Here is a 14,578-nt window from a genome sequence, read left to right on the forward strand (position 1 = left end):
TGGCCCGGTCTGTGCCGCGCTGCTGGCCGTGCCCTCGTTCCTCGTCTCCCTGCCGTCCCCGACTCCTTCCCGCCGCTCCCTGCCCTCCCGAAGCCCAGCGCCGGGCTCCCGGGGCCTGGGTGGAAGCAGAAGAGCTGGGGCGCCCCCGCGCCCGAGTTCGTCCTGTGGGGAGTGTCCAGGGAGGAGGGGCTGCGTCCCTCTTGCGGGCCTTGTGGGGCCGGGGGGATCCCCGAGCCGGGCGGGAGAGGCCTGGGGACTGCAAGGCGACCACGCTGCCGGGCCCGCCGCCCGCGCTCCTGCCCGACCCTCCGGGGTCCACACCCACGCCTCGGTAGGCCCCGCTGCCCACCCGCGCGGGGCCCGGCCGTGTCGGCCTGGAGCGCGTCGGGGCCTTGGGGGCCCGTGGGGGTCCTGCGGGCGGGGAGAGCCGCCGAGCCCGGCCGACCGCCTCTCCTTGTGTGTCCGCAGGTAAAACGGAACTGCACGGGAAGCCCATAGAAGTGGAGCACTCGGTTCCAAAAAGGCAGAGGTGAGCTCCTGGACTTTTCTGATGGATTCCTTTCTCGTTGCGTTATTGGGAGGAAGGCTCGGCTGAAAACAGCCCCATGGCCGCCCGTGCTGCTCGGGTGCTGTGAGGCTTGGCGTGGCGTGTCTTTGCCCCTGCGTTTCAGTTCACGGCAGGGGTGTGTGTGTTGGCACTGCCGGGGCTCGGCCGTGGCCCCTGCCGCTGGGTCGTTGTCGCTGGTGATGGAGTCTCTCGAGGAAGTTCACTGCGGGATGTTCTCGGTCAGAGCCGGTCGGGTTGACCACGGGAGCTTGGTCTCCACAGGCGGTTCTGGGGGATCTGCAGGCTAAGGAAGCAGTGGGTGATTCCCGCACCCATGGGTGCGGGGCACGCGGGAGCAGCTCCCGGCGAGCGGGGATGGCGCCCTCTCCCTCTCCCTCTCCCTCCACCTCCTTGTCCAGAGCTGGGAGGCCGCCCGCGGCGGGCCCGCGGGGAGAGGAGGTGACCCCTGCCCCGCTAGCTCGCCGGCGGGGGTTGGAACACGGAGTGAGCGCCTGGGCCCCTCCGGCCCAGAAGTGCCTTTTAGTCACTCCGGAGTCCTACACAGGGCTCTGCGGTCACCGCTCGTGCCCCCGCCCCATGGTTGGGCACGTTTTTGCTTCCAAATGGCCACCAAGAGGTGGCAAGCGGAAGATTTGTGGTACTTAAGCAGGGGATTTCTCTTCTCCCAGATCGTGAGTGGTGTCACTTTGCAAAATGTTTGCAGACTGTTTTTAGCCTTTGAAGTATTTTGAGACAGGGCTCCTGTCTCTGGAGCAGGCCAGACTCCGGCCATGTAACTCGAACTGGAAAAGTCACTGCCCCTCCCAGTAGCGCTGGGGTTGGCCTATTGATCCTCTCTGGGTTTTGCAAGGTGGGGTTAGGATTTCTGCGTGCCCCTCCCATCCCCCCACTCCCAACGAGGGCCAGACAATAAGCTCGAAGTTAATTTAAACCAGGGCTGCGGGTGCCTGGCTGGGATTGGTGAGAGTGCGCTGGGGTTGGCGGGGGCGGGGGGAGGAGGCGCAGGAGGGGCATGCGTGCACTTCCCTGGGGCTGTGCAGAGGTGGCTTCACACAGTGTCACCTGTACCCCTGTTTCACGATTTGAGCTCTCTTCTAGGTAAAACATTTTCACAAATCTTGTTTTTAGGAAGGACGTGGTTTTGATCTTTGTGGATTTCTCTTATTCATGTGCTTGAATTTCGTTAGGGTAATTGAAAGTGTATATCGAGGGACCTGATTTAGTTCTTGTAGAGAATTTTGGTAGGGTTCAAGTTATTTAATGTAGTAGAATGCTGTTATTTTTTAGAAAGCTCCTAAAATAATAGGATGTGTGCTTAAAAAAAAAAAAAGTCTAAGTTGAGCCTAGTTTAACAGGCATTGAAAAGTGGAAGGAGAAGCCATATCTCCCAAAAGAGAAGCTTAAAGGCATACCCTCAATTGGTCACCTAGGAAAAAAAATGTAACTGCATTCTGCAAATTCTAATTGGTTTCATGTTTGGCTAGTGTGTCTTAATTTTCTTAAAATGTTGAATTAAAAAAAGCAGTTGATTGTGTTTAACAGACTGACATTTTAACATCTGAGAGTTTCTAAATTTAAACATTAAACATCTTGAGTTTTTTTTTAATACAATTCATTGACCAGCATGTAAATACAGATTACATGCCTTACCTGCTTTACCTTCCTGCTTTTTGCAGCCTGGTGTAAATTTCTCTCTGTGTGAATGGAATTAAATAAAAAAAGCATTACCTAGAAACAACTGCCTATCTTATTCTTTTTTTTTTTTTGTGAGTTAGAGTCTCAGTCTGTCGCCCAGGCTGGGGTGCAGTGGCACCCTCATGGTCACCGTAGCCTTGACCTGCTGGGCTCAGGTGATCCTTCCGCCCCAGCCTTCCAAGTAGCTGGAACTACAGGCACATGCCACCTGGCTAATATTTTGATTTATTGTAGAGATGAGGTCTCACCAAGTTGCCCAGGCTGGTCTCAAACCCATGTCTCAGGCAATCCTCTCACCCTGGCCTCCCAAAATGCTGGAATTATAGGCATGAGCCACCACGCCTGGCCTGTTTTATTCTTAAAGACTTTTGCCCAGACTGAAAACGTGGTTAGTTTTTATTTTATAATGAACAGGAATTCCTCTTTAGGAAAGCACAGGAAGTAAAATATTGCTAGTGCAGCAAGTACGTATCAGTTTATCTTCAGTTTGTTAACAATGTCGACTAACCGTTCAAGCTCATTTTTTACTAACATTTAAAAATGTTCAGGATTTTGAATGATACAGTACTAACATTGGAGACAATTTTTTTTTTTACCGATTTGAGAAGAAGAATCAAGTCCTTTGCATGTGTTGAAATGTCTTCAAACAAAAGTAGAGCCTTTCTTTGTGCCTGGAAATTTTGTGGAAATCTTATTATAGTGGCTTTACCTGAAGGTTGGAGCTGTGATGCAGTTTCCCTTATCTGGACTGTTCCGCTGTCTGCATAGGCTCTGGGAAAGAGCAGGTAACTGGTGAACCCACATGCCCACCACCTATGGCAAGGTCAGGAGGTGGAGCTGGTGATATGAATAGTGAGCTGAATGCCACAGACCAATCCTTGCCAAGAGAGCCTGCTGGACTTCAGGGTGGATTTCTTTCTGCTTAGCAGTCGTTTATTCCACCGTCTTGTAGGCATCTGAGGCAGGAAAACCCACATGTGCAGCAACGACCTTTATACCTGCTGTGCAAGGCATGTTGGGAGCCTGGTGCTGGAGAATGCTTATGGCAGCACGCTGAGATGGATGAATGGGCTTGCACCGAATAAACTGGAGAGTGGGCCCAGGAGGTGATTGGGTGCTTGGCAGGCTGGCGGCGTTCTGACTTCCAGCGGAGCTGGGTGGGACCCTTTCAGGAAGGGGCAAGGTTGAGTTTGGTTCAGACCAAGCTTTGCTCTGGATTACAGAAGTCTCTTGAGGGAATGTGGAAGGAATGTGGCTTTTCTGCATTCAGATACCTCTCAGTTGGGGAAGATTATAGCTGTTCTTTGCAGCCCTGAAGGTCTCCTGCATCCGGAATGAAGAGAAGATTGCACTGAATATCTGCGATAGTGTTGCACCTTTTATTCTAAATATAAAAGATACAGCATATTTGACTTGATGTCTTGGAGGTATATAGGCTTCACATCCCTCCCCCCCTTGTAGGTAAGCGTGGGTGTGGAACGTAATTGTGACTTCCAAAGAATGTAGCTGAGTTTGGCTGGAAGAGCTCCTGGTGCCTTGTGGGGCCTTGTATGTGCCCCTATGTGATTACGTAAATAGCACTGTTGTCTTTTTCTGTTATGTTGTGGGCCCTTGGCCATGGGAGAGGGAACAGGAAAGTTGCTGACACTGGGGAACTAAGAGGATGGTGGTTTTAGTTCAATTTCCATGACTTTTTCAAATTATGAAAGTAATTCTTCATATCTTCAGTTTTTTATAGCCTAACCATTATTTATTAAACTTCCTCATGATTTAGCTGTTGGCATTGATTAGGATTATATGTAGCCGAAAATATATTTTAAAAAGAAAAAACCCAGTAGGATATTATAGTTAGTATTTTTTTCTGGAAAGGATTCTTTAAAACAGACTGTGGTGCCTAAGCTCAATAACTACCAAAAAAAAATAGTGATGGTTGCACAGCATCATGAATATATTTAACACCAATGAATTGTACACTTAAAAATAGTTAAGATGGCCAATTTTGTCACCTGCATTTTGCCACTGGGAAAAATGAAAAAGACAATGAACAACTTATTTCCATTTTACAATTGTATGTTTTACATATAAATCGGGTACAGCATTGTGAAAGTCACTGGGATTTTAAATGCATCTTACTTTAAGTGGCTATTTAAGAGCCAGTGTTGCATTTTAATAGCTGTTAAGTGTAGAATAGGGTAGTGCCATGGCCAGTAACGTGCCCATTAGTCAGGGCACATGACCCCTCACTGTGGGACCGGCTTCAAAGTCTTAGAACAACAGAAACCGTTTAAACACAGGTATGAAGAGCAGCGCTGTCCTTTCTTATCAGTGTGGTACAGGTGAATCAAGTGAATTGGGAAAGTTTCTCACACATGCAGAGACTTGAGGTTCTGAAGGTTAGGGAATTTTCTTGGCTGGTAAAGAATTAGAAGCAGGGTTATCTTTGGAGTGCTCAGTTGAAGATCAGTGTGTGACTGCTTAAGTGGTTGTAGCTGGAAAGATTTTTTTTTCTTGATTTCCTTTTTTCTCAAAACAGAAAGGTTTCTTCTTACTTCAGCTTTAATAGAATTAAAAAAAATTAAATAACATTAAGTAGCATCTACCGTGTAGCTGCCACAATAACCGGGAGGAAAATGTTATGGAAACACTACGTGCCTGGAGCCAGTGGGACTCGAGAATCTTGGCATCTGGTTCTGGCTTTCCTTTTGATTTGTGTGATCACTTACATGCTCTGTTCAGGCCAGATGCCATCATAATAAACTACAAGGGACACACAGTATTTTGTTCTGAGCTTTTGCCATTCTGCTGGAAATAAATGGGTTACCAGCTAAGACTTAAACGTATCTTTTGGAATTAGAGATCTGGGGTTTTCCCTGTAAGGAGCCAGACTTGAATTCTTCTGTGTGGTAGCTCAGTTGTTTTTGCCTGTGTCCCTCTTTCAGGCAGTCAGCAAGAGGGAAATGATCTTTGCCATGCTTTGAAACCCTTTTATGAGCCACACCGCTTCGGTGCGGTTAATGTGTGGTTCTAGGATTGGAATTAAAGGATTGTATTAAAGTGAAGCTGTTGAACCACCTTCAAATGTTTGAAGTGACACCATTATAATTGTTTTTAGCAGTATGCAGGCAGCAACTTTTGTAGCAGTAACTAATTTTTGAAAGGTATGAATTATCCATTCGGTAACTCTGGCGGTTGGTTTGGTCTGGGAGGGAGGAGCAGCAGAAAGACAAGATGGTTAACTGTGCTATTCTTAGCTGAGTTTCCTTTATTGACTGTTGCCTCTGATTCAGCTTCCAGAGTCATAAGACAGGAGGTGGCAGTGTGGTAGCAATGACCAAGGGGGTAGGTCTGGCATCCTTAGTTAGGATCTCTGCCTCATAAATCTGATGTTACCTATTGACTTGGGCTGCCGAGATCTTGCTTGAAGTCTCGTGGCAAGCATAGTTTTGAGTGTTCCATTAAAATTGAGGGTGTAATTTATCATAGCCTGAAATTGCTGTTTGGCAAGTGTTTAGTATTGGTAAGTAAACACAGTTATAAGTATTGATATGGTGTGTGAATCTTATTGCCCTGAAGAGGCAAACGCAGTCCAAAAAACTGTACATATTTTAGAGAATTATCCTGGGACCATTTAACTTGATTAGGAAATAATTCAGTTATTGTGGACATGTTCTTAGAGGAGTCTAGTAGTTTTGTAAGCTGAAAGAGGCCTAAGTCCTTAGAATATCTGGCATTATCTGTTAGTTGTTTAGGGAGTTGATTCTATTGTGATCATGTTTTTTCAGTTGTCTATTGCTGTCTAACAAACCACCCCAAAACCTAGTGGCTCAAAACAGCTCATTCTTTCTCATAATTCTGTGCGTCTGTTAGGTGGTTGGTTCTGTTCCACAGGGTGTTATTTGGGTCACTTTATTGAGCTGGGCTAAAAGGACCAGAAGTTTTCACTCATATAACTGGCTTCTTGGTGACTCTTGTGACCTTTTACCATGTGCTGTCTCATCATTCAAAAGTAGCCTGAGCTTTTTTTATAGCACAATGACTGACTACCCCAAGTGGAAGTGGAAGCTGCTAGTCTTCTTAAAGGCTAGACCCAGAATTGGCACATGGTTATGCCTGTCCCCTTCTGTTGATGAAGGCAAGTCACCCCAGGCCAGCCCGGCATCAAGGGAGGATATGGAAATCTCAACTCTATCTCCAGATGGTAGGGAGCATGGGGCATGTATGGATGGAGAAGGAGAAAGTGATGGTGGCTGTCTTTTTTTTTTGTAGTTGTAGTCTCACTCTGTCGCCCAGACTGTAGTGCAGTGGCATGCTACCGGCCACTGCATGCAGCCTCAACCTGCTGGGCTCTGGCGATCCTTCCGCCTCAGCCTTCCAAGTAACCGGAACTACAGGTGCACTACCACGCCCAGCTAATTTTTGATTTATTGTAGAGACAAGGTCTCACCAAGTTGCCTGGGTGGGTCTTGAACCCGCGGGCTCAGGCAATCCACTCGCCTCAGCCTTCCAAAATGCTGGATTACAGGCTGAGCCACTGAGCCTGGCTGGTGGCTGTCTTTTAGATTATCTCCCACAGACTGAAGGAGGGGAGGCATAGTGGCTTCAAAATGCTTCGACCAGAAAATATCCAAAAATTGCATTTAGCACTAGAAACGGGGAGCCAGCTTCCATTGTTATGTCTTTTTAAAAAATAAATTTATTTTTCAATTATTTTATTTATTTGTTTGTTTATTTATTGTAGAGATGAGGGCTTGCCAAGTTGCCCGGGCTGATCTTGAACCTGCAGGCTCAGGTAATCCACTCGTCTTGGCCTCTCAAAGTGCTGGGATTACAGGCTGAGCCACTGAGCCCGGCCTCCATTGTAATAACTTGGCAAGAGATGATGGTATTTGTTTGGAAGTAGTAGGTAGTGGCTATTCTCACAGAAGCTGTTAGGAACACCCAGCAGGGTTTGCTGATGGAGGAGATGAGGAATATGAGTTAAGAGTGACAAAATTTTTTGGCCATAGCACCTGGGTGGAAGATGGTGCCATTGACCAAAGTGGGGATTGTTAAGGGAGGAGCAGATCCTTGGGAATTTTGAAATCGGGAACTTTGCACTAGGCATATTATGTTTATACTACTTACTGGGAATTTAAGTGAAGGTGAACAGACAGATATCTGTAGCTCGGGGTAGGCGGGCCGTGGATGGGACAGTTAGGGGCTTCATTAGCTTATGGTGTTTGAGACTCTGGGATCGACAAGATCACAAATGGGCTGGCTGAGACTGGGCTCAGGAGGAAGGAGGAGGGCAAGGAGAGGGTAGTGAAGTGGAAGAAAGCAGACGGAGTGAGCTGTATCTGGGGGATAATTGAGGAAACCTGTGGACAAAGGAGTCCAAAATCAGCTGTGTAGAATGCCATTGAGAGTTTGTGATTTAGGTGGATGAATAAGTGAGTAGGGGTAGTGTTAAATCTCAGCCTTCTGGCTCTGCTGTAAATAGAGAAAGGTTTATACATTTTGGAGCAACCTGGAATATAGCCTTTCTTTCAGAATTCATTTATTCGAATCTTGGTTCTTGCTTATCTAGCAACATCTATGAGTACTTATCTGCTAGAAATGGAAGAGTCTCCTAAGTTCAGTAGATCCTCTTATTGTACAGGGCTTATTTATGACAGCTGACACTTTTTTTTTTGTTTTTCTTTGAGTCAGAATCTCCCTCTGTCGCCCAGCCCTGGAAGTATAGTGGCACACTCAACAGCCACTGCAACCTCCACCCGCTGGGCTCAGGTGATCCTTCCACTTCAGCCTTCCAAGTAACTGGGACTACAGGTGTGCATTACTACACATGGCTAATTTTTTAATGTAGAGATGAGGTCTTGCCAATTGCCTAGCCTGGTCTCGAACCGTTAGGCTCAGGCAATCCTCTCCCCTTGGCCTCCCAAAGTGCTGGGATTATAGATGTGAGCCACTGCATCTGGCCTACATCTGATAATTTACTTACTTTTGCTTTCAGCATTTTTGGTGACTGTGAATTCACTTTCCTTTTTTTTTTTTTTTTTTTTGAGTTGACGTCTCACTATGGCAGCCTGGACCTGCTGGGCTCAGGCAGTTCTTCGTCTAGGTTTCCAAATAGCTGGAACCAAAGGTGTGTGCCATCATGCCTAAGTTTTTGATTTATTGTTGCCCAGGCTGGTCTTGAATCCCAGGGCTCAGGTGATCCAGGTGTGAGCCAATGTGCCTGCCTCATTTTTTTATAGTTCTGCTTTTCTCTTAGTGTACATTTTGGAAATTTTCTGAGGCTGTCTTAGGTTCCAAAACAGTGCAGACCAAGTCCAGTGCTTCTATGTCGTGGTCTAAATGCATGATTTGACAAGCAGATGTTGAAACTATTGGCCAAAACATTTATGACTATCATGGACTAGGTTTAAAATACTTTAATCACTTTGTTGTTTTAGGATGCTGGCATAAATTAAGCATTCATTCCATTTTGTTGGTAAAGCTTTTGCTAGGAAAAATATAAGAAATCTTTTGGAAGTACTTACATTCTCTCTCTCTCTCTTTTTTTTTTTTTTGTGTTGGAGTCTCACTCTGTCGCCCAGACTGGAGCGCAGTGGCCTCTGCAGCCTCGACCTGCTGGGCTCTGGCGATCCTTCCGCCTCAGCCTTCCAAGTAGCCGGAATTACAGGCATGTGCTACCATGCCCAGCTGATTTTTGATTTATTGTAGAGATGAGGTCTCGCCTGCCCAGGCGGGTCTCGAACCCGCGGGCTCAGGCAATCCATTCACCTCAGCCTCCCAAAGGTGCGGGATTACAGGCTGAGCCACCGAGCCAGCTCTCTTTTGTTTTTTGAGTCAGAGTCTCATTCTGTCACCCAGGCTGGAGTGCAGTGGCATGCTCACAGCCACCCTAGTGTAGACCTGCTGGGCTCAGGCAATCCTTCCGCCTCAGCCTTCCAAGTAGCTAGGACAATAGGCGTGTGCTGCCACACCCAGCTAATTTTTTGATATATTGTAGAGACGAGGTCTCGCCAAGTTGCCTAGGCTGGTCTTGAACTCCTGGGCTCAGGCAGTCCTCTTGCCTCGGCCTTCCAATGTGCTGGGATTACAGGCTTGAGCCACTGCACCTGGCCCTCTCATTTTTTTATATTTAAAACTTTGGTTCTTGGTGTAAAGTAGCCTACTCCCCAGATTATGAATCCTATCTTTGGTCACAGTAATGACCAAAACTATTGGCCAAAACTAGCTGATAGTTAGATTAATTGATTTTTGAGACAGAAGACTTGGTCTGAATAACTTCTTTGAATTCTTTTTTCTGTGTAAGTCCTTTGATCAATAGAGTACTATTTTCAGAATATATGTAAGCACCTACTATTTTAAGAAAGGAGAACTAATAAAAATGAGATAGAACTGTAGATTCTTTTTTTTTTGAGTTGGAGTCTCACTCTGTCGCCCAGACTGGAGTGTAGTGGCCGCTCCCAGCCACCGCAGCCTTGACCTGCTGGGCTCCGGTGATCCTTCCATCTCAGCCTTCCGAGTAGCCGGAATTACAGGCATGCGCTACCACGCCCGGCTGATTTTTGGATTTATTGTAGAGATGAGGTCTCGCTGCCCAGGCGGGTCTCGAACCCGCGGGCTCAGGCAATCCACTCACCTCAGGCTCCCAAAGGCGCGGGATTACAGGCTGAGCCACCGAGCCCAGCTAGAACTGTAGATTCCTTAATAGTATTTGTTGTTTTACCAAAGAATTCTCCACAAAGCCCTGGGAGAAGCGACCTGCCCGAGGCCCTCCAGATGAACAGTGAAACCTGTTTCTAGACCCTGAGACTCGGCCTTACCTGACTTCATTCATTTCTCCCGTTTAAGTTGTCCAGATCCTCCAAGGTGCTCACACAGCAGCCCAGTCATGTTTGCGGTGGCAAGTCAGAGCAGAGATGGCTGCTTCTTGCCTTTTCTAAGTAAAGAAATCTTGTGTGGCTTCTTTGAAGGGTTGATTTATTGTCTTCCTTTAGAGAAAAGATTAGTACACAGGTAGTCTGGAATCTAGGATTTATTATAGAATAAAAGCATTTTGATGTCCAGATGTTTTTAGTCTGAATTTTTTGCCTTGATGTAGTTTTTAGCAGCTTTATCTTAATCTAAGTGAATTGCAGAGAAGTTGGAGGGGAGCCTGAGGAGGCAGAAGGGTAGGACAGAGGGTGTGGAGGCAGTTTTGGCTCAGGAGAGTGATTTTGGTTCATGGGGTTGTGTTAGATCGCAGATGAGGAAGGATAGAGGTGTCCGGAGTGAAGTCTGCGGTGTCTGGAATGAAGTCAGCGGTGTCTTGGTCCCAGCTTGTTACCAAGTTTGGTAGGACCCTGGCTTGCAGAAGAAAGTCTCTTTTGCTTGAGAATATTATTATTATTTTTTGAGTCAGGGTCTCACTGTGTTTCCCAGGCTGGAGTGTGCTGGCACTATCATGGCTGGGCATGTGGAAGGTCAAGCCTGCAGTGAGCCAGTTTTTTTTTTTTTTTTGGTAGAGATGAGGACTTATTATGTTGCCCAAGCTGGCCTCAAACTCCTGGGCTCAAGCAGTCTTTCTGCCTCGGTCCCCCAAGATGCTGGGGTTGCAGGTGTGAGCCACTGTGCCCGGCATTAACTTGGGATATTGCTGAGGATTAGGAGGGTAGGAGGGAGAAATTGTGCTAAAATCTCTTGATTAGGATTCCTGTTGCTACCTTATGTGTTCTTGTGAACTGAAGGGGCAGCTGGAAGAATGTGGGATATGAGGTCTTATAGCTGGGTTTGATTTCTGTCTGGCTCTGCTTACTGAAGTCATGATGTTGTGTGTGTGTGTTTGTTTTTGAGACTTACTCTCACCCAGGCTGGAGTGCAGTGGCATGATCATGGCTCACTGCAGTCTCTACCTGCTGGTCTCAGACCATCTTTTTGCCTTAACCTGAGTAGCTGGGACTACAGGTGTATGCCACCACGCCTGCTAATTTTTTGATTTATTTTAGAGACAAAGTCTCTATAATATGTTGCCCAGGCTGGTCTGCGTTGCCCAGGCTGGTCTTGAACTTCTTGCCTTGTCCTCTCTAATCCTCTTGCCTTGTCCTCTCTAAGTGCTGGGATTCCAGGCATGAGCCATTGCACCTCGCAACAAGATGTTGTTTGAAGGTGAGGAAGCTGAGGTCTAGGGAGGTTCCAATGGACATGATGTTGCCTAGGATCCTGTAGGACAATGTGTGTCACTGATCGATCAGTACCGCACGGTAGTCATTCCAGTGGCAACTGTGGTATGTTTCCCCTGAGATTCAGATGTGAAAACTTGATGGATGTAGGTTAGGTTTGGTGGTGATGACAGAAGTATGGAAGATCTTTGTTCTGTTTTGGGATATGGACTCATTTAAATAGAAATCCGTGGGTGATGTTTTTTATTTACAATGAGCGTGTCTTAGCTTTTTTCTTACAGTATAACCTAGATACAATTGAGTGTATAAATATCAAACAGATTGGTAATTTTTACATGTGTACCCTGAGATTAAAAATACATAAAGTAAAACGTGAAAGAGATTTTTCCTTTCCTTCCTCCCTTTCTTTTTTCTGAGTCGAGGTTTCATTCTGTCACCCAGGCTGGAGTTCAGTGGCATGATCACACCTCACTGCAACCTCTACCTCCTGGGCTCAGGCGATCTTTCCACCTCAGGCCCTCGAGTAGTTAGAACTACAGGCATGCCCTCACCACACCTAGTATTTTTTTTGCGGAGACTAGATCTTGCTATGTTGTCCAGGCTGATCTCAAACTCCTGGGTTCAAGTGATTCTCTTGTCTAGGCCTCCCAAAGTGAGCCATCATACCCTGCCTGAGATTTGTTTTTTAGTCTTCACTATCTCCATGTACTTCCCAGGGCTCGCCACTGGTAACTTGGTATATTGTTTTCCAGAAGTTTTTCTGTGCATGTATCTACAGACTTTTTCAGAGATAGAGTCTTAACGCTGTCACTCAGGCTGGAGTGCAGTGGCATGATCACGGCTCACTGTAGCCTCGACCTCCTGGGCTCAGGCAATCCTTCTGCCTCAGCCTTTCAAGTAGCTGGAACTACAGGTGTGTACCACCATGCCTGGCTAATTTTTTTTTTTTTTTTAATTTTTAGAGACAGGGTCTCACTATGTTGCCCAGGCTGGTTTTAAACTCCTGGGCTAAAGTAATCCTTCCACCTCGTACTTCTAAAGTGCTAGGATTATAAAATCATATTGTTTATAATTTGTGCTTTTACTAAATAATATATCCTGAAAAATCTTTTTTTTTTTTTTTTTTGCATTCTGTCACTTGCACTGGAGTGCAGTGGCATGATTATGACCACTGCAACCTTGACCTGCTGGGCTCAGGCACTCCTTCTGCCTCAGCCTTTCAAGTAGCTGGAACTACAGGTGTGCGCCACCATGCCTGGCTTATTTTTTGGTTTATTGTAGAGATGAGATCTTGCCAAGTTGCCCAGGCTAGTCTCGAACAGGCAGTCATCTCGCTTCTGCCTCCCAAAGTGCTGGGATTACAGGCATGAGCCACCATGCCCTGCTCTTTTTTTAACAGCTGCATTGTTCAGCATGGATGTGTTGTAATGTAACTGACCTTTTTATAGTAACTGCAGTCAAGCATACCTATATGTAATCAGATTCTTAGCTGAAAGTTTTTACCTTGGAACTCCTTGGCTCAAGAGATCCTCCTGCCTTGGCCCCCAAAATGCTGGGATTACAGGCATGAGCCACTGTGCCCAGTCCCAAAAGTCTATTTAAAAAAAAAAAAAAAAAGAACACCTGGTTTTGGAAAACGGAAGAAGTTCTTGCTTTTTCTTTGGAGAGTTAAGTGTACTTGAAATTTTTAGTTTTCATATTTTTTGTGTGCTAGCTTACCTACTTCTGCATTTAAATTTCGTAAATGAATGCATTCCTTATGACTCATATAAATTTTTAGTTTAACAAGCACAGATTGAGCACCTGTGCTCATAGTTGGTTCCATGCTTGGTTTCAGTGGCTAGAGAGAAGAATAAGACCTTTGTCCTGAAGGAGGGTACGTGGAGCATAGTGGTTTTCCCTTCTGTCTGAATCCCGGGTGATATTATTTTTGTTTTCAGCAGTAATAGTAACTGCTGTGGCTGCAATCCTAAAGGTGGGTCAAGATCTCTGCAAGCAGAAGTTGAAAATGCACCACAGGGCATATGTGGGATGCCCAGGGAACACAAACAAACGGGCATCCGATGGAACCTGGGTGTGGGTACAGCCATCCAGGGCTAGATTCAGTGAGGGATGTGAAGGCGGGCAGAGGCGAACCGTGTGCACCCAGAAGGAAAAAGGCAGAAGGGACAGCGAGAGCCAAGGCATACGAGTAGGAGACATCCTGGTATGTGTTTGGGATTAGAAAGGCCTGAGCATGGCTGGGTGGTGATTGAAACTATGCCTGGAGAGTGAGATCAACTTGCAGGCGTGATAGAGTTGACTGCATTATTCTCAGTCTTTGTGTGTTTAACTTTAGGCACTGAGTCAGTTTAGTTAATGCCATTTAGCAGATACTTATTTGGGATTATCATGGAAGACCTGATGCCCAGACTAATTTTGGGATCTGCTCACCAGAGGTCCTGTTGAACTGCTTTTGCTTGTTCATTGTTTCATGGGAATGGGAATGACTGTGCCTCCAAAACATTCCATGGGATTCAGAGCTGTTCTTAGGGTATCTAACTACCTGACAGGTGAATTAGGATAAATTGTTGGACTAGGAATCCCAGAATAAGGTTGAGAGACCCATGTTATTTATTTATTTTTTTTTGAGTTGGAGTCTCACTCTGTCGCCCAGACTGGAGTGCAGTGGCCGCTCCCGGCCACCGCAGCCTCGGCCTGCTGGGCTCCGGCGATCCTTCCACCTCAGCCTTCCGAGTAGCCGGAATTACAGGCATGCACCACCACGCCTGGCTGATTTTTTGATTTATTGTAAAGATGAGGTCTCGCTGCCCAGGCGGGTCTTGAACCCGCGGGCTCAGGCCCCATGTTATTTTTTAAGGTTAGCTATGGATTGGGCATGGTGACTCATGCCCATAATCCCAATACTTTGGGAGGCCAAAGTGAAAGGATTGCCTGAGCGCACAGGTTTGAGGCCAGCCTGAGCAACTTGGCAAGACCTCATCTCTACAGTAAATAAAAAAATTAGCTGGGTGTGGTGGTATACCCCTGTAGTTCTGGCTATTTGGAAGGCTGAGGCAGAAAGATCACCTGAGCAGATCGATGATGGGGTGGCTGTGAGTGTACCACTGCACTCTAGCCTGGGTGACAGAGTTAGACACCTACTCAAAAAAAAAAAAAAAAAAAA

The 14,578-nt window shown here is 46.4% G+C and overlaps 1 protein-coding gene across 2 annotated transcripts in view; it reads left to right on the plus strand.

Moving 5' to 3' along the window:
* IGF2BP3 (insulin like growth factor 2 mRNA binding protein 3) overlaps positions 1–14,578 on the plus strand; it is a 153,777-nt gene that overhangs the window by 1,323 nt on the left and 137,876 nt on the right. For both annotated transcript variants that reach the window (XM_008066189.2, XM_008066190.2), the window contains exon 2: positions 469–529. In XM_008066189.2, the coding sequence (XP_008064380.1) occupies positions 469–529 (61 nt within the window). The remainder of the gene's footprint in view (positions 1–468; positions 530–14,578) is intronic.

The sequence above is a fragment of the Carlito syrichta genome, unplaced genomic scaffold, assembly GCF_000164805.1.
Source record: "Carlito syrichta isolate Samal-C Ts95f unplaced genomic scaffold, Tarsius_syrichta-2.0.1 Scaffold308854, whole genome shotgun sequence".
In the NCBI taxonomy this organism is placed as follows: domain Eukaryota; kingdom Metazoa; phylum Chordata; class Mammalia; order Primates; family Tarsiidae; genus Carlito; species Carlito syrichta.